Below are 23,578 nucleotides of genomic sequence, written 5' to 3' on the forward strand. Positions count from 1 at the left end.
TCAAGTGGACAACATAGTTATTTGATATTTGAATACATTGCAAAATGACCACCATGTTAAGCCTAGTTACCACCCATTATCATACATAATTACAATTTTTAAATATATTTTATATGTTTTGGACATTAACCCCATATCAGATATGATTTGCAAATATTTTCTTCAATTCAATTGGTTGCCTTTTCATTTTTTGATATTTTCCTTTGCTGTGTAGAATATTTTAGTCTGAAGTAGTCCCATTTGTGTATTTTTGCTTTTGTTGCCTTTGCTTTTAGAGTCAGATCCAAAATTTCATTGCCAAGACTGATGTCAAGGAGCTTACCAGTTTTCTTCAAAGATTTTTATGGTTTCAGATCTTATATTCAACTCTTTAATCCATTTTGAGTTGATTTTTGTGTATGGTGTGAATTAGTGGTCTGGTTTCATTCTTTACATGTGGCTATCCAGTTTTCCTAGCACCATTTATTGAGGACACTTTCCTTTCCCCCATTGTGTATTCCTGGCTTCTTTGTCATAAGTTAATTAACATATATGCATGGGTTTATTTCTGGGCTCTCTATTCTGTTCAATTGATCTGTTTCTGTCATTATGTGAGTACCATACTGTTTTGATTACTGTAGCTTTGTAATATAATTTGAAATCAGGGAGCATGAGACATCCAGCTTTGTTCTTCTTCCTCAAGGTTGCTTTGGCTATTCTGGATATTTTCATATATGGCCTTTGTTATGTTGAGATATGTTCCATGTATACCTACTTCATCGAGAGTTTATATAGTAAATGGATGTTGAATTTTGTCAAATGCTTTTTCTGTGTCTAATGAGATGATATGGTTTTTTTTTTTTTAATCCTTCATTTTGTTAATTTGGTTAGTACATTGATTTGTAGATGTTGAAATATGCTTGCATGCCTGGAAAAAATCCACTTGATCATGGTATGTGATCCTTTTGATTGTTGAATTTGTTTGCTAATATTTTGTTGCAGAATTCTGCATATATGTTCATCAGGGATATCGCCTTGTAACTTTCTTTTCTTGTGGTGTCCTTGTCTGATTTTCGTATCTGGGTACTGAGTTTAGAAGCATTCCCTCCTCTTCAATTTTTTGAAAGCATTTGAGAAGGATTGGTATCATTTCTTCTTTGAATGTTTGTCAGAATTCACCAGTGAATTTTGTTTGTTGGGAATTTTTTTATTTCTGATTAAATTTCCTTACTACTTTTGTTGTTGGGAATTTTTTTTATTTCTGATTCAATTTCCTTACTACTAATTGGTATATTCAGGTTTTCTATTTATTCATGATTCAGTCTTGGAAGGTTATATGTTTCTAAAAAAAATTTCTCCATTTCATCTAGGTTGTCCAATTTGTTGGCATATAATTGTTTGTATTAATCTCTTCTAATCCCTTGTATTTCTGTTGTATCAATTGTAATGTCTCCTCTTTAATTTCTGATTTTATTTATTTGAAACCCCACCCACCCACCTTCTTGGTGAATCTAACTAAAGGTTTGTCAATTTTGTCTATCTTTTCAAAGAATCAGCTCTTAATTTCATTGATTTTTTTCTATCATCTTATTAATCTTAATTTCATTTATCTCCATTCTGATCTTTATTTCCTTTATTCTAATAACTTCAGGCTTTGTTTATTCTTCTTTTTCTAGTTCCTTTTGGTATAAAGTTAAATTGTTTGAGACTTTTCTTATTTCTCAAGGTAGGCATGTATTGCTATGAACTTTCCTCATAGAAGTGCTTTTGCTGTATCCCGTAAATTTTGGTATGTTGTATTTCCATTTTTATTTGTCTCAAGGTATTTTTTGAATTCTTTTTTGATTTCTTTGTTGACCCATTGGTTGTTTGGTAGCATGTTGTTTACCCTCATATATTTGTGAATTAGTTTTCTTCTTGTAATCAATTTATAGGTTCATACCATTGTGGTCAAAAACACATCTTGATGTGATTTCAGTCTTCCTAAATTTATTACGACTTGTTTTATGGCCTAATATTACATGTACACCTAAGCAGAACATGCATTCTACTGCTTCTGAATGGGTTTCTTTTCTATATATTTTTATATATTTATTAAGTCCATCTGGTCTTATGTGTCTTTTAAGGCTTGTGTTTTCTTATTGATTTTCTGTGTGGATGATCTATCCATGGATGTAAGTAGCATATTAAAGTTCCCTAGTATTGGTATATTGCTATCTATTTCTCCCTTTAGGTGTGGTAGTATTTGCTTTGAAAGTTAAAGTGCTCCCATGTTGAGTGCATAAATATTTGCAAATGTTATATCCTCTTGTTGTTATTGGCTCTTTTGTTATTAAATAATGACCTTCTTTGTTTCTTATTATAGTCTCTGTTTTAAGTCTATTTTGTCTGAGATAAGAATAGATAACCCAGCTTTCTTTTGGTTTCCATTTACATGAAATGTCTTTTTCCATTCCTTTACTTTCAGTCTGTGTGTGTCTTTACATCTGAAGTGAGTCTCAGGTAGGCAGCCTATAGGTAGATCTTTTTTTTTTTTTTAATCTACTCAGCCACTCTCTATCTTTTGATTGGAGAGTTTAGTCCACTTGCATTTAAAGTGATTATGGATACATATGTACTTATTTTGTTACTTGTTTTCAGGCTGTATAATAGTTTCTCTCTGTTTCTTTCACTTTCTCTTACTCTTTTCCTTTATAGTTTGATGATTTTCTATAGTGGAATGCTTAGATTCCTTTCTCATTATCTTTTGTGTATCTACTATTTGTTCTTGCATTGTGGTTACCATTAGGCTTACATATAATAACATATTTATAACAATGTATTTTAAGTTAACAACTTAAGTTCCAACAGATTCTAAAACTTGACATTTTACTCCCACCACATTTTATATTTTAGATGTCACATTTTACATCTTTTTATCTTTTGAGTCCCTTAACTAATTGTTGTAGTTATGGTTATTTTTACTGCTTTTTTGTTTTAATCTTAATGCTAGCTTTATATATGATTGAACCACCACCTTTACCAGTGAGATTTATACTTTCATATGTTTTCTTTGTTACTAATTATCTCCCCTTCTTTTCAGCTTAAAGAAGTCCCCTTAACATTGCTTGCAAGGCCCGTTTAGTGGTGATGAACTCTTTTTGCTTTTGCTTATTTGGAAGATTCTTATCTCTTCTTCAATTTTTAATGATAACTTTGCTGTGTAGAATATTTTTGGTTGGAAGTTTTTATCTTTCAGCACTTTGAATATATAATGCCACTCCCTCTGGCCGCAAATTTTCTGCTGAAAAATCTGCTAATAGCCTTATGGTGGTTCTCTTGTATATATCAAGTTATTTTTCTCTCACTGCTTTTAAGATTCTCTCTTTATCTTTAACTTTTGACATTTTAATTATAATAGGTCTTGGTGTGGATCTTTTTGGGTTTATCTTATTTGGAACTCTCTGGGCTTGTTGGATCTGGAGGTCTGTTTCCTTCCCCAGGTTACAGAAGTTTTTGGCCATTATTACTTAAAATAAGTTTTCTGCCCCATTTGCTCTCTCTCTCTCCTTCTGGGATCCCTATAACCATAAATGTTAGTCCACTTGATGTTGTCTTGTACATCCCTTAGGCTATCTTCACCTTTTTATATTCTTTTTTGCTCCTCTGTTTAAATGAGTTCTACTGTCCTAGCTTCGAGATCACTAATCATTTCTTTGGCTAACAAACTAGATGAGTTTGCTGTTGAACCCCTCTGGAATATTTTTTTTAGTTCAATTATTATGTTCTCAGCTCTGTGACTTCTGTTTGGTACTTTCTTATATTTTTGCTCTCTCACCTGTTTCATCCACTCTTCTACCAAGTTCAATGAGCATCTTTATGACCATTACTTTGAACTCTTTATTAGGTAAATTACTTATCTTCATTTCATTAAGGTTTTTTTTCCCCTTAGATTTTGTTTTATTCTTTCATTTGGAATATATGCCTCTGTTTCCTCGTTTTGCTTGACCCTCTTTTTTGCTATGTATTAGATGAGACAGCTTCCTCTCCTAATCTTGAAGGTACATTCTTGTATAGGAGATAAATTTTATTGTTCCAACTTACCCTAGCTCTTCATTGTCTCTCAAATCTTTGTGATTGTCCAAGCAGGCTATTTTATTTTTAATAGCTTCCAGTAGTTGAGAGTGTGCCAAGACCTGTCAGTGTCTCAAAGGGAGAGATCTCATTCTGCACCTACTTTCAGGCTGATTGGAATCCAGACCTTCAGGCAGCAGCTTCTAAAAGTATGCAAATAAATATGGTCTTGTGAGACTGTAATAGTAAACTCTGGACTTGGACCAAGTGATCTGAATGTGTCCCCTGTGTGACAGTTGCAAAATTCAGGTCTCCAGACAAATGTATAATCTCTTTTCTGGGAGATACCAGAAAGCTATAGCAAGGCAGTGGGAGAGTACAAAGATAGCATCCCCTGGCTTATATTCCCTGACAGCACCTTTGTGGCCTCTAAATGTGTGGTAAACCTGAAGCCTGTCCTGCAGGCTGAAGCTCCAGCAGAAGTAAACAGGCCTTTTGGGGATGTGTTTTAGTCTGCTGTCTGAGGGGTGGTAGTCTGCCAAGAATTTTATCTCCTATTATTACAGTTCTTTGGGACCCAGGAACAGAAGCCCCCCTGGCCTCCAGAGTCAAACACAGAAGAGGTGTTCCCTGGGCTCCAGCTACAAAAACTGGGGTTCAAGTCATTAAAAAAAACCTGGGACACCAGAATGTGTAAAATCTCTCCTCTGGGAGATACTGGCACTGTGGAATATTAGAGGGGCTGTACAAAGATGGCACCCTCAGATTGGAGGGTAAGATGGCACCCACTGAGAAAAAAGTTGGTGCCCACCACCTGGAGGTGTTAGCAAGGTACAGGGAGAGCAGGAAAATGGCACTCACCAGTGCCTCCATCCCAAGAGAGTCTATCAACAGGCCCCTGCCTCTCCAGCGGACACTTTGTTAGCAAATGAAGACATGAATAAATGAAAAGGTATCTTGTGTTCATGGATTGAAATAATTAATATTATTAAAATGTCAGTACTACTAAAAGGCATCTATAGGGTCAATGCAATCCGTATCAAGATTCTGATGACTTTTTTTTAAAATAGAAATAGGAAAACTGTGCTAGTGAATTCCCTGGCAGTCTAGTGGTTAGGACTTGGTGCTTTCACTACTATAGCCTGGGTTCAGTCCCTTGTTGGGGAACTAAGGTCCTGCAAGCTGCGTGGCATGGCAGAAAAAAAAAAAAAGAACAAAGCAGGAGGCATCACACGTCCTGATTTCAAGCTATACTCTAAAGCTATAGTCATCAAAACAATATGGTACTGGCATAAAAAACAGACAAATAGAACAATGGAACATAACAGAGCCCAGAAATAAACCCAAGCATGTACAGTGAACTAATAATTGACAAGGGAGCCAAGAATACTCAATGGAGAAAGGACAGTCTTTTCAATAAATGGTGTTGGGAATATTGAATATTCACATGTAAAAGAGTGAAATGGCCCCTAACTTACACCATTCACAAAAATTAACTTGAAACGATTACAGACTTAAATATGCATCCTGAAGCTATGAAACTCCTAGAAGAAAACAGGAGAAAAACTCCTTGACATGGGTTTTGGTAATGATAATTTGGAAATCACATCTAAAGCATAAGCAACAAAATAAAAAAATAAGCAAGCAAAAAGCTTCTGTACAGCAAAAGAAACCATAAACAAAGTGGGGACAACTTACTGAATGCGGGAAAATATTTGAAACCATAGAATTTCAGGGTTAGAAGAAGACTTAATTAGTAGGTAATTTCTATTCCAGCTTCACTTCCCTGCTTTAATCCTTTCTCACATGGATTCATTGTCTTCTCTCTTCCACTACATGCACCAAGGTGGTGAGCAGTAAATAACAGTGGTTGCAGTTTTCTTTAATTTGACTGATCTTTCTCTCATCAATTTATGTGGAAAAATAAGTCTTTTTATTTTAAATTAATTATTTTTTATTTTTTGGCTGCATTGGGTCTTTGTTGCTGTGCGCAGGCTTTCTTTAGTCCTAGCGAGTGGGGACTACTCTTTGTTGCAGTGAGCAGGCTTCTCGTTGCGGTTTCTTCTCTTGTTGCAGAGCACGGGCTCTAGGTACACAGGCTTCAGTAGTTGTGGCACATGGGCTCATTAGTTGTGGCTCTGGAACACAGGCTCAGTAGTTGTGGCACACAGGCTTAGTTGCTCCACAGCATGTGGGATCTTCCCAGACCAGGGATTTGAACCCGTGTCCCCTGCATTGGCAGGCAGATTCTTAACCACTGCACCACCAGGGAAGCCCGAAAATAAGTAGGCCCAAAATCATGCTTTTGTTAAATGGTTGCCTATATTATAAATTAGTATAATATAGTTTTTCTATAAAACCAGCTTACTCCTAGAGCATAGCTTGTAAACCCTGGCTTGCCTGGAGTGTTGACAGCCCACCAAAGGGATAATCACAAACAGATGTCAGATGTAGGAAACCAAAATTTTAAGTCCTTAACCATTGACTCTCCAAAAACTCTAAGGTGAAAGACAAGTCAAGAATAGTTCTTTTTTTTTTTCAGTGCACATTTATCTTGTGTAGAAAAAAAAACACACTATTTTTTAGCTTAATCAAAGAAGTAAAAAAAAAATCACAGAATTCATTAAATAATTTTAAAAAATGAATTAAAGTATTAATGTATATTATTCCTCAAATTCATAGTGAGTACAATTATTTTCTTCAAGTTTTCTCAATAGTAACTTTGCTTTTTCTTTAGACATAACTACTCCAGGCAATTGGTTAGTTTTAAAATGATGTAAGATAAAGAAGATTGGGGGATACAAATTTTGAATAAAATGTCTAAAATGAAAATGGAAATTTATTATGAGTGTTCTTAAAAACTTATCTACATGTATTGCAGAATAGGTATAACTTCCATTCACTGGTGTAAGACTGTTCTCAACACAGCAAGCAAGTAGCGTTCTTAGAAATATTGTTATTACTAGGGTTCTTAAACACTTCTGTACATTTATTACAGAATAGGTATAATGTCTAAGCAAAGATATAACACTATTGTCAATGCAAGAAGTAAGTACTGTTCTTGGAAACATCTTTATAACTAGTGTACTAAACACTTCTCTACATGCATTACAAAATGGGTATAAAAAAGAAGGAAATCTTTGCCACTTGTCAATATTGACGGGCCTTGAGGGCCTTCTGCTAAGTGAAATAAGTAAGACAAAGAAAGACAAATAGCTTATGATCTCACTTAGATGTGGAATCTAAAACAAACCCATGTTCATAGATGCAAGGAACAGATTGGTGGTTGCCTGAGGCAGGGGATGGGAGAGAAATGGGTGATGGGGGTTGAAAGGTCCAAAATTGCAATTGTAAAATAAATAAGTTCTAGGGGTGTAATGTACAGCATGGTGATTATAGTTAATAATACTGTATTGTATATTTGAAAGTTGCTACGAGTAGATCTTAAAAGTTCTCTTAGGAAAAAAATTGAAACTATGGATGTTAACTAGTCATTGTGATCATTTCATAATATACATACAAATATCAAATAATTATGTTGTACAACTGAAACTAATATAATGTTATCTGTCAATTAAAAATGATTTTAAAATGGGTATAACTTGGGTTCACTGATAACAACACTGTTTGCAATGCAAGCTGCAAGTACTTTTAAAGACACATCTGTATTACACATGTGCTTGAACACTGCTGTGTATGTTTAGAGGGGGTAAATGATATGCACTGTACTCAATGCAGCAAGCAAGGTGCATTCTTAGAAAATCTTTATTACAAGTTTTCCTAAACATATAAGTACATGCATTACAAAATAGGTATAACTTCCATTCACTGATATGAAATTGTTCTTGACACAGCAGGTACAAAGAGTTCTAGAAAAATCTTAATAACTAGGGATTTTTTTAATTTAATTTTGTTGAACTATAGTTGATTTACAATATTGTGTTAGTTTCAAGTGTATGGCAAAGTGATTCAGTTATACATATTCTTATATATGTATACTATATATATATGTATACTATATATATATATTCTTTTCAGATTCTTTTCCATTATAGGATACTACAAGATATTGAATATATTTCCCTGTGCTGTACAGTAGGTCCTCGTTGGTTATCCATTTTATATATAGTACTGTGTATCTGTTAATCCCATATTCCTAATTTATCCCTCCTCCCCTTTCCCCTTTGGTAACCATAGTTTTCTATGTCTGTGAGTCTGTTTCTGTTTTGTAAATAAGTTCATCTGTATTATTTTTTAGATTCCACATATAAGTGATATCATATAGTATTTCTATTTGACTTACTTCACTTAGTATGATAATTTCTATATCTGTTGCTGCAAATGGCATTGTTTCATTCTTTTTTATGGCTGACTAATATTCCATTGTATGTGTGTACTACGTTTTCTTTATCTGTTCATCTGTCGATGGACATTTAGGTTGCTTCCATGTCTTGGCTATCGTTAATAGTGCTGCAGTGAACACAGGGGTACATGTATCTTTTTGAATTATAGTTTTCATATTTTCTGGGTATATGCCCAGGAGTGGGATTGCTGGATCATATGGTAGCTCTATTTGTAGTTTTTTAAGGAACCTCCATACTGTTCTCCGTAGCGGCTGCACCAATTTACATTCCCCACCAACAGTGTGGGAGAGTTCCCTTTTCTTGATGCCCTCTCCAGCATTATAACTAGTGATCTTAAATATTTGTCTCCATTCATTGCAGAACCAGTGCCACTTCCATTCACAGAGATAACACTGTTCTTAGCACAGCAAGCAAGTAGAATTTTTAGAAACATCTTTATGCGTCCTTAAACACTTCTCTACATGCATTGCACAGTTGGGGCCACTTTTTTATTCACTGATATAACCCAGTTCTCAATGCAACAAGTAAGTAGTTAGAAACATCTTTATTACAAGTGTTCTTAAACACTGCTGTGTATGCCATGCAGAATAATGTAAAGAAAAGAATTTTGCCCTCCAGTCCAGTTCTACAAGGATCAAGCCACTACCACTGACAGTGCACCTTGAGGGGAATTCAGGTTGAGGAAAAGTAGGAAACATTCTGTGCTTTGGATATACTGGCCCCTAGATAATTAAGATGGATATCTAAGGAAAAAATTTCAATGACCCCAGATTCTTGCATCTTCCCACACATAGAAAAGCACCAAAATCATTAATTTGAGATGTCTGTCCTTTGTGATTAGCAGTAATCTTTTGGTCTTCGACTACATTTTTTTTTTCAGCAAAAAAATTCATATATATCTGTTACCAAACTAGATTCATTTTGCCCAACGACAGCAAACCAAAATGCTGAGGTGCAGAGATTTGCAGCAAAGAGAGGATTTATGTGCAAAGTAGCCCCATGAGGAGATGGGAGAACAAGTCTCAGATCCATGTCCCTGAAGGCAAGGGACTTGGGTTATTTACGGCACAAAGAATTAAAAAAAAACAGGGTAGTCTGAGGCAGCGGGAGTGCGGGGAAAGGTGACTGGAAAAAGGTGTGGTAATCGTCATTCTGTGCAGGTGTAACTAAATTACACGTCACTGCATATTCAAAATGGAAGCTCTTAGCACAATCTGAGGGTGGAGTTTTCAGCTCTCTGATGTCAAAAGGTCACTGAGTGGACACTCGTGATGCCCTAATTCAGTCTTAACAAGCTCAGCTTGAATTAGAGCGGACTCCCAAGTTTCTGGAAAACAATTCAGGCAAACATTTTATTGTTTAGGTTGCATGGAGGATGTTTGTCTTAAACAACCTTGATTAGTGAAGGCAGGTGAAATGGATTTGACTCCGTACCCATGGTTTCGTATCCTCTTTGGAGCAGTTCCTCAAAGCTATCTGAGACGCTGTCTCCTGGGCTGTAAGTTTCCTGAATAAAACATAATTCACAATTTCTATGTCACACATTTTTCTTTCAGTTGATAATGAGCATATCATCCATTCAGTGATATAATGATGCTCTAAACACAGCAAGCTACTAGCATTCTTAGCAATATCTTTATTACAAGAGTTTTTTTTTTTTTTTTTTTTTAATAAAACACTTCCTTGTATGCACTACAGAATGAGTATGACATCCATTTACTGGTATAACGTGGTTCTCAATGCAGAGAGCAAGTAACATTCTAAGGAACATCTTTATTACAAATGTTCTTAAACACTTTCACACACACATTACAGGTGGGTATAACTTCCAGTCACTGACAGAATACTGTTCTTAACAGTGTCAGCAATGGCCATAGGGACATCTTTATGAAATTGTTCTTAAACACTTGTCTACATGCACTGCATGATGTTTGCACTTCCATTCACTAATGTAACACCGTGTTCAGTGCAGAAGTAAGTACCGTTCATGGAAACAACTTTACCACTTGTGTTCTCCCCTACATGCATCGCAGAAAGGAGGGCCCTTCAACTCAGCATTATAACACTATCAATGCAGTAAGCAAGTCGTGTTCTTAGAAATACTCTTTTTTTTTAAACAAGTGTTCTTAAACACTTCTACACATCCTTTGCAGAAATGGTAAAACTTCCAGTAAATAATATAACTGTTTCATGCTGGTCTCAGCCTACCAATAATCAATGTTGAAGTTGGATCAGACCTTGTGGTTCTTATGACTGCAAGATGCCACACACCAATAACCATCAGGACACTTAGAAAAAAGTAAAGTTTTATTACTTATTATGACCTGGAAATTACATGGCACGCCTGGAAGCACACAGCGAGGTCACGGGTGGAGAGACAGCACACAGGCCTGCTTTTATTGGGGTTGAGGGTGGAGACCTAGGGTTTTGTGGGCTCACTATTGGTGAATTTAAAATGTAAGAGTGGAAATTTAAAGCACAGGAAGAGAAAAAAGCAAGTGGCCCTAATGGTCAGTTATTGAAATCAACCAAGATCTCTAAAAACAGAGCCTCAGTGCAGGGAGGTGGCCTGGTTCTGTATCGAGTGTGTGGCTGGCAATGTGTTTATTCAAGATAGCTATCTTGGAAGTGGATGCTTCATCAATTAAAGCTTGTTAGGCTCTTACATTACAAAAAAAAGCGAAAAAAGGTCAGGGTTTACACTACAATAACACAGATCAATGCAGCAAGCAAGTAGTGTGTTTACAAATATCTTTCATACCAATGTTTTTTAACACTTCTACGTGTGCACTGTATAGTGGCCAAAGCTTACAAGCACTGATAAAACACTGTTCCCAAAGCAGCAAGCAGGTACTGTTCTTACAAACATTTTTACTACATGATCTTACACACTTTACATGCAGTGAAGAAAGGGTGCCACTTTCATTCACTGAGATAACACTCTTCTCAATGATATATGTATCATTCTTAAAAAACATTTTTTTTTTTTAATTACAAGGGTTCTTAAACAACAGTCTGTACATGCTTGGCAGAGTGGCTACAACTTCCATCAATGATGCAACACTGTTCTCAATGTAACAAGCAGGTAGCTTTATTAGAAATCTATTTCAAGTGTTCTTAAATATTCTGTATGTGTATTACAGAATGGATGCTACCCTTTCACTGATACAACAATGTTTTCTATGCAGCCTGCAAGTAGTGTGCTTTGAAACACCTTTATTTATTTTTTGTTTTTTATTTTTATCTTTTTAAAATTTTATTGAAGTATAGTTGGTATAGTAATCTTGTGTTACTTTCTGCTCTACAGCAAAGTGATTCAAATATATATTCTTTTTCACATTCTTTTCCATTATGGTTTATCACAGGATAGTAAATACAGTTCCCTGTGCCTTGTTGTTTATCCATTCTGTGTATAATAGTTTGCATCTGCTAATCCCAAACTCCCAATCCACCCCTCCCCTTTGGCAACCACAAGTCTATTCTTTGTGAGTTGTTTCTGTGAAACACCTCTATTATTGATACAAGTGTTCATAAACACTAATCTACAATGCATTGCATAATATGTGTCTTTCATTCACTGATAAAACTCTTGTCAATGCAGTGAGCAAGTAGTGTTCTTGGACACATCTTTTGTACAAGTGTTTTAAAACATTTTTACATGCTTTCCAAATTAGTATAATGTCCATTAAATGATATAATACTATTCTCAACAGTATACAGCATTCTTAGAAACATGTTTATTACAAGTGTTCTTAAACAAGTCTATACATTCTTTGCAGAATGACTGCAGAATGACTTCCATTAAGTGACTATCACTTTTCTCATTGCAGCAGTAAGCAGCATTCTTACAAATTTTATATTACAAGTTTTCTTTAACACTTCTTTACATGAATTACACATGCTTATAACTTCCAGTCAATGATATAATACTATTCTAAATGCAGCAAATAAGTAGCATTCTCTGAAACATCTTTATAACAAGTGTCTTTTAACATTTCTCTAAATGCATTGCAGATGGATGTAGGTTCCATTCACTTGTAAACAAAGAACACACAGTGTTTTCGCTCACCATCCAGTTCTACAAGGATTAATGATAACTCACTGCAGTTGCTGACCCACAGTGCACTCTGAGAGAAAATTAAGACAACCACAGGATTCTCTGTGCTTTGGGCAAGCAGCCCTGTTAGCTAGTTAGATCTCAGGAAGAATTTTAACGAACCCAGATTCTTGCATCATCCCATACAGAGAAAAGCACTAAAATCATTCACTTGAGATGTCTGTTTTTTGTGACTAGCAGTAATCTTTTACCAGGATGTATGCTAGACTCTAAGTATTCCCTAGTCCAAAATTGTATATAAACTGGCTTGCCTCCATACCTCTTCAGAGCAGTTCCCCCAAAGCTACTGAGAGGCTCACTCGGGCTATCGTCCCCAGTAAGTTCCCTGAATAAAACTTAAACTCCGAACTTTTATGCTGTGCGTTTTCCTTTAAGTCGATGCACTGATAAAACAGTCTTGTAAGGCAGCATGCAAGTAGGATTCTTAGAAACATCTTTTGAATAGTGTTCAGAAAGACTTCTGGATTACTTTTGAGAATGTCTTTTCATTGGCAGTGCACTGTTCTCAATACAGTATGTGGTAGTGTTCTCAGAAACATCTTTATAACAAGTGTTCCTAAAAACTTCCGTTCATACATTGTGGAATGTGTATAACATTCTTTTCCTTTTTTTTAGTTGTAATTAGTTAATTAATTTTTAAATTGAAGTATGTTGATTTACAATGTACTAATTTCTGCTGTATAGTAAAGAGTTATACACATATATACATATTTTTAAAATTTTAAACTCGGTTTTTAAATTTTTATTTTTTATTTTTTAAAGATTTTTTTGATGTGGACTATTTTTAAAGACTGTATTGAATTTTGTTACAACATTGCTTCTGTTTTATGTTTTGGTTTTTTGGCTGCAAGGAATGTGGGATCTTAGCTCCCCAACCAGGGATTGAACCCGTATACTCTGCACTGGAAGGCGAAGTCTTAATCACTGGACTGCCAGGGAAGTCCCTATACATTCTTTCTTTCTGTTTTTTTTTTTTTGTAACATTCATTTCCTAATATAACACTGTTGTCAGTGCAGAAGGCAAGAGGTGTTCTTAGGACAATCTTTCTAAAATTGTTCTTAAACAATTCTGTCCATGCCTTAATGGCATAACTTCAAATCACTGATGTAACACTGCTCTCAAGTCACCTACCAAGCATTTTTTTCGGACGTCTTCATTACACGTATTTTTAAACACTTCTTGATATGCCTTTCAGAAATGGTGCCACTTCCATTCACCAAAGAAACAATGTTCTCAACTTGGCAAGCAAGTAGCGTTCTTAGAAACACCTTTATACAAGGCTTCTTAAATCTCTCTCTACATGCATGGCAAATCGAGTGCTCCTTTCCCTCCACTGATGTATCGCTTTTCTCAATGCAGAATATCAGTGGCATTTCAGAAACGATCTTATTGCAGTGTTTTAAACACTTCTATACATGCTTTATAGAATGGATATAACCTCCTTTGACTGACATAACACTTCTAAACACAGCAAATGAGCATTTCTAGAAATCCTTTTTGTTACAATTGGTCTTAAACACTTTTCCACATGAATTGCAAAATGGGTGACAGTTGCTTTCTTTCATAGAACAATGTTCTCAATGCAGCATCAAGTAGTACTCTTAGAAATATCTTCTAATTAGTGTTCTTTCACTTAACTTGTGCTGCAGAATGGGTGGCCTCTTCCATTCATTGATATAATACAGTTCTCTATGCAGCCAGCAAATAGCATTCACAACAACATCTATTTACTTTATTATAGTTATTAAACATTTTTACATGATTTGCAGAATAGGTATAAATTCTATTAAATGATATGCTGTTCTCAACATAGCAAATAAGCAGTGTGACAAGGCACAGCTTTTTTACAAGTATGGTTTTACATTTCTCTACATGTATTGCCAAAAGGGTACCACTATCATTCACTTTAAAAAAAAATTATTTATTTATTTATTTATGGCTGTGTTGGGTCTTCATTGCTGCGCACGGGCTTTCTCTAGCTGCGGGGAGTGGGGCTACTCTTCGTTGTGGTGCATGGGATTCTCATTGCAGTGGCTTCTCTTGTTGCAGAGCACGGGCTTCAGTGGTTGCAGCACGTGGGCTCAGTAGTTGTGACTTGTGGGCTCTAGAGCACAAGCTCAGCAGTTGTGGCGCATGGGCTTAGTTCCTCCACAGCATGTGAGATCTTCCTGGACCAGGGATTAAACCATGTCTCCTGCATTGGCAGGCAGATTCTTAACTGATATGCCACCAGGGAAGTCCCACTATTGACTTTTATAACACTGTTCTCAAGGCAGCATGCAAGTACTTTTAAAAAAATTCTTTAAAATTTCTTTCATATTACAGTGATCATAGACAATCCTCAACGTGTTGTAGAAGAGGTGTTATTTCCATTCACTTTTATAACACTGTTCTCATCCCAGCAAGCACGTAGTCTTGTTAGAAACATCTTTATTACAACTGTTTTTTTGTTTGTTTTGTTTTGTTTTTGTATAACTACTGTTGCCTTAGATGCTTTCACTTTTTTAAAAATTGAAGTATAGTTGATTTACCATGTTGTGTTAGTTTCAGGTGTACAGCAAAGTGATTCACTTACACATACATATATATCTATTTTTTTCAGATTGCCTTCCCTTATAGGTTATTACAAAATATTAAGTATAGTTCCCTGTGCTATACAGTAGGTCCTTGTTTATCTATTTTATATATAGTAGTATATATACGTTAATCCCAAACCCCTAATTTATCCCTCCCCCCATTTCCCCTTTGGTAACCGTGTTTGTTTTCTATGTCTGTGGGTTTATTTCTGTTTTGTATATAAGTTCATTTGTATCATTTTCTTTTTAGATTCCACATATAAACGATATATGATACTTGCCTTTCTCTATCTGACTTACTTCACTTAGTATGATAATCTCTAGGTCCATCCATGTTGCTGCAGATGGCATTATTTCATTCTTTTTATGGCTGAGTAATATTCCATTGTATAAATGTACCACATCTTCTTTTTCCAGTCTTCTGTCAATGGACATTTAGGTTGCTTCCATGTCTCGGCTATTGTAAATAGTGCTGCAATGAACATTGGGGGCGTGTGTATATTTTTGGATTATTGTTTTTTCCAGATATATAGGCCCAGGAGTGGAATTGCTGGGTCATGTGGTAGTTCTGTTTATTTTTTTAAGCAACTGCCATACTGTTCCCCACAGTGGTACAAGTGCTCTTAAGCATGTCTCAGTATGCATTGCAGATGGTGTCACTGCCATGCCCCACGTACACTGTCCTCAATAAAAGAAGCAAGTACCATTTTTTCTTTCTTTCTTTCTTTCTTTCTTTCTTTCTTTCTTTCTTTCTTTCTTTCTTTCTTTTTTTAAACAAATGTTGTCAAATACTTCTCTTAATGAGAAATGTGTGCCACTTCCATTGACTGATACAACTCTATGGTTGTGTACTTGGAAACATCTGTATTACAAGGGTTCTTGGGACTTCTCTGGTGGCACAGTGGTTAAGAATCTGCCTGCCAGTGCAGGGGACAGGGGTTTGGGCCCTGGTCTGGAAAGATCCCACATGCCATGGAGCAACTAAGCCCATGTGCCACAACTACTGAGCCTGTGTGCCACAGCTACTGAGCCTGTGTGCCACAACTACAGAAGCCTGTGCACCTACAGCCCGCACACCACAGTGAAGAGTAGCCCCTCCTAGCAGCAACTAGAGAAAGCCTGCACACAGCAACGAAGACCCAATTCAGCCAATTAATAAATAAATACATAAATTAATTAATTAAAAAAAGAGATTGAAAATATTAGAAAGGGCCAGAGTTCTGAAGCTGAAGAATTCAATACATGAGATGAAGAATGCAGTAGAGTAAGAGATGGAAGATAGAAAAAGTGACAGCAGAAAGGAATTTTGAAACAGTTGTCCCAGAACAAAGATAAAGAATAAAAATGAGGGGTGAAAGCTGCGTGTTCCGCGGGGCGCAGCCAAAAGGGAAAACATGTGAATAATCATGGGCCCAAAAATTCGTAGTCTGTGGGTTTTTTTAAAAATCATTTTTAGTAAATGTTCACTTCTATACCAGTTTTTCATGCATAACTTTATATTCCTTTCCTTAAAGGGCCAACTTCCACAAAATGGATAAGCTGGAGGTCCCCCCAAATGCTGGATCTGACCCTTGGGCTTCAGCTTCAACCACCATTTATAAATACAACGCTTCCTCGGTTTAGCTGTCCTCTGACACTCCTACAAAACCATCCCGGCAATGCCAACCAATCGGTACTGAGAATATACTATCTTATTTTTATTTATGAAATAGGTTTTTTCCCACCTCGCTAGCTACCTGCACACCCCATTATGGACTTGTTCACACAGGTCCAAATGGTAGTCATTTGTGTACTGAAAAAACGTGCCTTGAGTCCGTCATCTTTCATGCCTTCATCGTTCCTAGATAGGCCCAGACTTCCAGAGTCCAGGGTTACAAGTTGCCTAGGAGAAGCCTGGTATTTGATCACAATAGTGATAAAACTCATCCTGAGCTTATAAAAAGCATCACGACCCCCCCGCTCCGCCACACACACACCACCGCAATTCGCTTCTGATGTCTCAAACTGCTCTCCTGGGCCTCTATCCAGAACTAGGAGTGATCGTCTCTCCTTCCCCACACCTGCTGGGTGTTCTAAAGATTAGTGAAATTGGTCTATAAATGTGTTGAAATCAAGAAATTGTTGCTAAGGAAATGTGAGTCAGATCCCCCCAGATTCCAAGATTCACTTGGAATCTTCTACCGATTCAAAATGTTCTTTCAACACAGAAGAACCCAAAGTGTTTTTCCTCTGTTCTTTGAGTCTTGGGAGGTCAGGCCCAGGTGTTTAGGACTCCGTGACACAGCGTGGTGGGGTGGGTGGAGGGGGGCTTGGGCTGCAGGTCTGCTGCCTCATTGGGCAGTGGGACAATCAATCCCAGCAGCCTGGCCCAATCAGAGAGCAGGCAGGGTGCTCCCTGCAATCTGCAGAGGACTGATTCAACAAAGATGCTTAGAATCTTCTCCAGCTGGAAGCGCTTGCCATTCTGAGAACACGAAGGCACCACAGGATACTGAAGCAGGAGAGCCAGCCCCTGTCAGAAAGAACCCGAGAGCAATTTCCCAGGGTAAATAGTATGCTACCATGTCTGTGTATTTTTTTTAAGGGACAGAAGAAGAAAATATGTCAGAATTCATTTTTGTTCGAATATGGTTGGACACATAAGAAATTAAACATTATGCTGAGTGAAAGAAGCCAGGCACCATAGGCCACATATTGTATAGTTCCATGTGTAGGCAATGTTGAGAGCAGACAAATCCACAGAGAAAGGAAGATAAGTGGCTGCCAGGTGCACGTTCAGGCCACTCAAGATGGCTGTGCTCTCGCTCCCTGTACATCCCCTCCCTGACCAGTCCCCACTTCACTCACGTGACTATGCAGTCCCCTTAATTATAGGGCTTAATGAGTAACTGCCTACACGCTTGCCCCCTGCCCCGCTGGTTTCCCTGGTAACTGATGAGCCAACCTGACGTCATTCCCCCTATAAACGGCAGCCTCCCCTCCCCCCCCCACCCCCGACCGACCAGTAGCCCAGGTTGTTGCCGTGTCCTGCCTGCCATAGGCCGAACGTGGTAAGGTGTTGCTCCAGGACCCTTTGCTTCAGACTTGTAAGAGCCCCTGTCCAGTAAGCTGTTGGCGTCTCTGTCACTATCCCCAGGCTCTTTCTTGGGTCTTGAGACTGAGCAATTATAAGGTTTGCAGGCCTGCGGGGAGCAGCCCAACGATTGGTGAGCCAGCCGGTAAGCCAAGGAAACTCCCGTGAGGGCCGAGATGTGGGGAAATAGGGATGGGAATGGAAAGTGGTGGGGAAATCCCGAGGTGGCCATCCACGAGCACATGGGACCGGAAAGTCTGAGTCTCCTCCCAGTTTCAGAGTAACAGCCCTGTGCTCGTGGCTCATCTGACTGCATGGGGATGAATGGTGAGTACAGACAAAATGCAGCGACCTGGATTATCTATCAAACGCTTGGGTGTTACCTGGTCGGGTAGGACAAGCATACCCTCGACCCACCACCTGTAAGCAATTACAGACACCGGCTTTAGGGGTATTAACTCAGGGACAGACTCGTGAGCTGGACGTGGCTAGTTATCTGGAAGAGTTTGGTTGGGGCCTGTGGCAACGGCAAAGTAGCAGCAGTACCCTTGGGTTTCTGGTCCCGGCTATGGGAGGGGGCAGAGCAACTATGTAATATGATGCAGCAGCTGCATGCCATCTATAATGCTTTACAACAGGCGGGAGACGTTACAAAAGGTCTGCTCGAGTCGTCAAGCAATGCAAAAGCCCACGATTCAGGATCTAGAGCAGCTGTGTGTGACAGACGGGACCCCCATGGACATCAGTAGTGACCAAGGAGCCCACTTTACTGACCATGACATTCAGGGATGGGCTGATTAACAATGACGTGCACTGCCTTATGACCCCAGTGCTGCCGGGCTCAGGAAAGGATGGATGGACTACTGAACAGAGACCGAAACCCGCTCTCAACATGGGGACCAGGAGGCAAACTCAAGCCTTCCAAACCCTAACTGAGCATCCCAGGGGCAATCGTCCCTGTGGCTAAGCCATGTAAACCCCGAGGCAACTAGTCAACACCATCCAAGTTCGACTGTTGACCACTGAAGGACCGTTGCCAACTATCGATCGGGACAGCGACTTGCTTTTGCTTTGGCCACAGGCTCTACTCCCAGGGGAGCACATCGTAAAACGGCCTGGGGCCGGCAGGTAAGTCCGCGGTGATCTGGGTTTGCTTTTCCGTGGGGAACAGGATTTGGAAAGGGACTTACAGATCTCACCCGTCTTCTCCCTGGCCCCACCTAAGCACCCTCGTATGAACCCTGTGGTCTGTGGCTGTATCGGTTCTCCAGTGCTCAGCACCGGCTGTGGGGATTGAGGGTAGATGGGTGGTATGATACTGCGGGCCAGGACGACAGCCACAGGCAGGGTGGTGTCACGTCAGGATGCTGTCTCTGCTTGTATTTTAACGGCTGTGATCGCCCCTGTACTGTGCCCATTAAACGTCTTACGGTTCATCCCTGGTTTGAGCAGAGGGAATCCGCTCTCAAACGGGGAGACAAGGGTGGCCTTGCTGTGAAATGAGTCTCGTTGCTGGGTCTATAGCGAGATGTCATCATCATCCCTCTCTGGACTGTTTGTGAAAAACTGACCTGATAAAGCAGCTGGTTCCGACGTCTGCCCACCTCTGGGTGGAATCACTATTTTTAGCATAGGTATCTCACCCTTGACACTCTCTAGCTGCTGGTGTCTGTAGTGCATTTGTGGTATTTGGTTGCAGTGACCCTGCCTGACCCCAGGGATATCAGAGGAGAGGGGTCGGGCAGGGTGTGTGGAGGTGACGTGTATGCTCAGGCCACCCAAGATGGCTGTGCTCTTGCTCCCTGTATGTCCCCTACCTGACCAGTTCCTGCTTCGCTCACATGACTATGCAATCCCCTTAATCATAGGGCTTAATCAGTAACTGCCTACGCGCTTGCCCCGTGCCCCACCCGCTGGTTTCCCTGGTAACTGATGAGCCAATCTGACGTCAATTCCCCCTATAAATGGTAGCCTCCTTCTTCCCTGGGTAGCAAAAGTTGCTGCTATGTCTGCTTGCACCATGGGGAGTTCCCTTAGGACCCTTTGCCTCAAATGAGTGAGATCCCCTGTCCAATAAGGCATTGATGTCTCTGTCACTGTCTCCAGGCTCTTCCTTTGGTCTTGTGGTTGGGCAGCTAAGAGGCTTGCGGGCCTGTGGGGTACAGCCCAACGCCAGGGAACAGGGGAGGGAGGAACAGAGAGTGACTGCTTAATGGGTACAGAGTTTCTTTTGGGGATGGTTTGGAACTGGGTAAAGGTGATGGTTGTACAACGTTGCAAATGTACTTAATGCCACTGAACCACACACTTTCAAGTGGTTAAAGTGGCAGAAAGAGGCTAATTTCAACATCAGTAAGCTTCATGACAGCAGACACGAGAAAATAGGTGGATGGGAACAAGGATGGAAGGGAAGTTTTTCCACTATGTACCTTTTTTTTTGATATACAATAAGCTGCAGATATTTAAAGTGTACAATTGGATATTTTCTTAAGAACTTTTATTGAGATACAATTGACATACAGTAAAATGCGTATATTTAAAGTGTACAATTTGATATTTTTTTCTTATTAGTAATGTATATATGGACTATGTAACTTCTTATACTTGGGACTTCTGGAACTTAAACCAACCCATTTTTCTCAGCCTGCATGGATGTCACATGGGTTTCCATATTTTGATTGGCTAGTTAAATATGAGCACCACTTTTTTTGTTATCCCAGAAAATCAATTCATGTTCTGGAAGCCTGGAGAAACAGCAACGTCTACAGGCAAGAAGCCACAGGGAACTGTGCTGCTGCCTGTGCAGGTCCATAAATTAGCACAAAATTGCCCTGTGCGGAAGCAAAGGAAGACCTGCCAAGTGGAACCACCCTGCAACACTTCTCCCCCAGCCCCTCCCTTGGGATGCGGAAGAGCAGGGCGTGGGGACAGCATCATCTTTCTGTAAGCGCAGATTTCATCACTGGAGCCCCGGGGCTTTCTCTCTTTTTTTCAACTGTCACACCAAAGGGAGACCGACCTCCCCCACCTCTCTTCCTGGCAGTCTTCCCTCACCGAGCCACGTGCCCATCCCCCTCCTTGCCAAGCGTTTCATTCATTGCTTGTAATGAATTCCAGCTTCTCCCACATCCAAGGTAGCTGCTAGCTTAAGAAGTCTGCTCTTGAGGTGCTTACGCAAGCCTGGCCCCTCCCTCCAACCCTGACCCCAGCCTCCATCTGAAGGCACTTTTACGGGGGGGGGGGGGGGGGGGCACCACATGTATACAGCTGGTGCAGGCGGCCCTTCCTGGTCCTTCACTCCTCTTGGGCTTTGAGAAGTTTATCCATTCAACTCGGCTCTGTCTGGTCCTTCCTTTAAGGCTAAAGCTCCTTCCTAGAACTTTTTTTTTACTCCCTTTACTCAAGGATGAGTTTACTCACTCTCTAATCCAGATGAGCATCTCCGTTGTAAGTTTTAGTTTCTCCTGGAAATCTGAGTCAAGTTCCCTACTGTGAACAGGAGTCCAGGGCCGCTGGAGAGCCTAGATGCCTATAACATCATCCCTTACTCTGTGAGCTTGCTGAAAGCTAGTCCTTCACCCAGTGGCAGCACAGTGATTTTGAAAAGTGACAAGGCTAGGAAGGCAGGCTGCAAACCTGAGGGAGGTGGGTCAGCATTGGTCTTGGTAAGTCTCTGGCGCCCCCAAGTGGAGAAATGAGGTATAGAATGACTACCTTGCAAGGAAAGTACCCTAAAGGGATTCTTGTCTTTGGCTCTGTCTCTGGCCTCGGTTCCCATACAGGGTACAAGTGGGCACTGCATGGGAGCCTTCCATCCATGTGAAGAAATACGGCAGGGGTTTGGGAAGGCAAGTACAAGGCTTGGGCAGTGAACTCTCTTTCTGACGTGCTTTTCTGTGGCTGCGTCCTCATCTGAAGCAGCTCTGCATTCTTGCCTAATTTTTCTCCTACCTCATACCTAGCCTGAGCTTTCTAGGTCCCAAGATAAAGAAAAAAGTCCTTTACTTCCTGGGCCCAAGTTGCAGCCTCTTGACATCTGATCACCACTGTTTCTCCTTAAAGCTGCATAAACTGTCATTCTTTCAGAGGCCCTTATATTCTCCATAGAAAGTTCCCAAGTAACATTTCCAAAAGGTCAGTTCTGTTGATCAAGATTCACCAGGGAAGAGTTCTTGGGGTTTCCTTCTTTTTATGGAAGAGACTTCATTTTTTCTGGTGTACTGGTGTACACAAACACACAGTGTATTAGTCCGGTGTCTTTACAATAACCCAGCTGTCATTACGTGAAGGCTTCTTTCTCTCCAAGAGGCAGTCATCTGCCTGGGGAGAAACGTGGGTCCCAATCCCTCTCCTCAGGGCCCCTCGGCCTGAGATGCAGCTTGACTCATGTTACCTTCTTGCTCAAAACCCTCCTGTAAGGACTCTGAAGATGATCAGGTCCCACCCCTTCTTTTAAGATGAGGTAACAGAACCCCAGACATCGAATCTTTTTTTTCTAATTGAGGTCACAGCCCCCTTTAGCAGGGTACCTGGGGCTGCAGCCAGCCTCCTGGCAATCTCCTGAGCTTCCATCCTCTCTGGCTCGAGAATCATCCAGGTTCAGCCCCTTCCTGCTTCTCAGCCTCACCTCCTACCACACTCCTCTGTGCTGTCAAATTGCCTGGCTAACTTTTCCCTAACGTTCCTTGTTTTCTTACTTCCTTATTTGGCTCAACCCAGATGGCACTTGCTCCCAGAATCCCCACGCAGACATGCTCCCTCCTCCCCAGGGTCCCTTGGCTTCAGGTGATGCCTGTCCTAGGACATCAAACTCCCCAGCTTGTGTGAGCCATTCCCCTGTAAGCTGTCAGCATCCAGGGACAGGAGCCAAGTCGTCATCATTTCAATCTCCCTGGAGCCCAGCACCAGCAGCGCACACACAGTGTAGGTCTCTCAAAGGTTAGCCGAGTGCAAACGGACGAATCTTTGACACACCAGAACCAGGAACAGTTACAATGAAAGCTGGGAAGGGTGTTCTATTTGCCCCTTGCACTTTCCAGGCTCTGTACCTTGGACTTTATGACAGTGGCTATACCTTTCATCTTGACATGAGTGGGCACGTGGGGACTAAAAGGAAAACTACAGCCAGAGGGGCCTGAGCTTAACGCTGGACTCCCCAGCCCAGAACGGGGGTCGGCAAACCTTTGCTGTAAAGGGCCAGTTGGTAAACACTTTCGACTTTATGGGCCATACAACTGCTCTGTCACAATGACTCAACTCTGTTGTTGCAGCACGAAGGCAACCATACGCAGTACGTTAATGAACGTGACTGTGTTCCAATAAACCTTTACACAAACAGGCAGTGGGCCCTGCATCTGGCCTGCAGGCTGTACTTCACTGACTCCTGACTTAAGTGAGGGAACCTGGCCACGTGGC

General features: G+C 40.0%; 1 protein-coding gene across 2 annotated transcripts in view; it reads left to right on the forward strand.

The window, feature by feature from the left end:
• POLM (DNA polymerase mu) overlaps positions 1-19,756 on the forward strand; it is a 44,413-nt gene extending 24,657 nt beyond the window's left edge. The window contains exons 11-12 of one of the 2 annotated variants that reach the window (XR_009053197.1): positions 16,605-16,762; positions 18,802-19,756. Coding sequence is in view for 1 of the 2 variants with exons in the window: in XM_057731757.1 (XP_057587740.1) it covers positions 16,605-16,628 (24 nt within the window). In the remaining variant the exon portion in view is untranslated. Of the gene's footprint in view, positions 1-16,604 lie in introns of both variants that reach the window. The other variant, XM_057731757.1, reaches the window with a different exon arrangement.
• The last annotated feature ends 3,822 nt before the right edge of the window (positions 19,757-23,578 follow it).

The sequence above is a fragment of the Hippopotamus amphibius genome, chromosome 4, assembly GCF_030028045.1.
Source record: "Hippopotamus amphibius kiboko isolate mHipAmp2 chromosome 4, mHipAmp2.hap2, whole genome shotgun sequence".
NCBI classification, from domain to species: Eukaryota; Metazoa; Chordata; class Mammalia; order Artiodactyla; family Hippopotamidae; genus Hippopotamus; species Hippopotamus amphibius.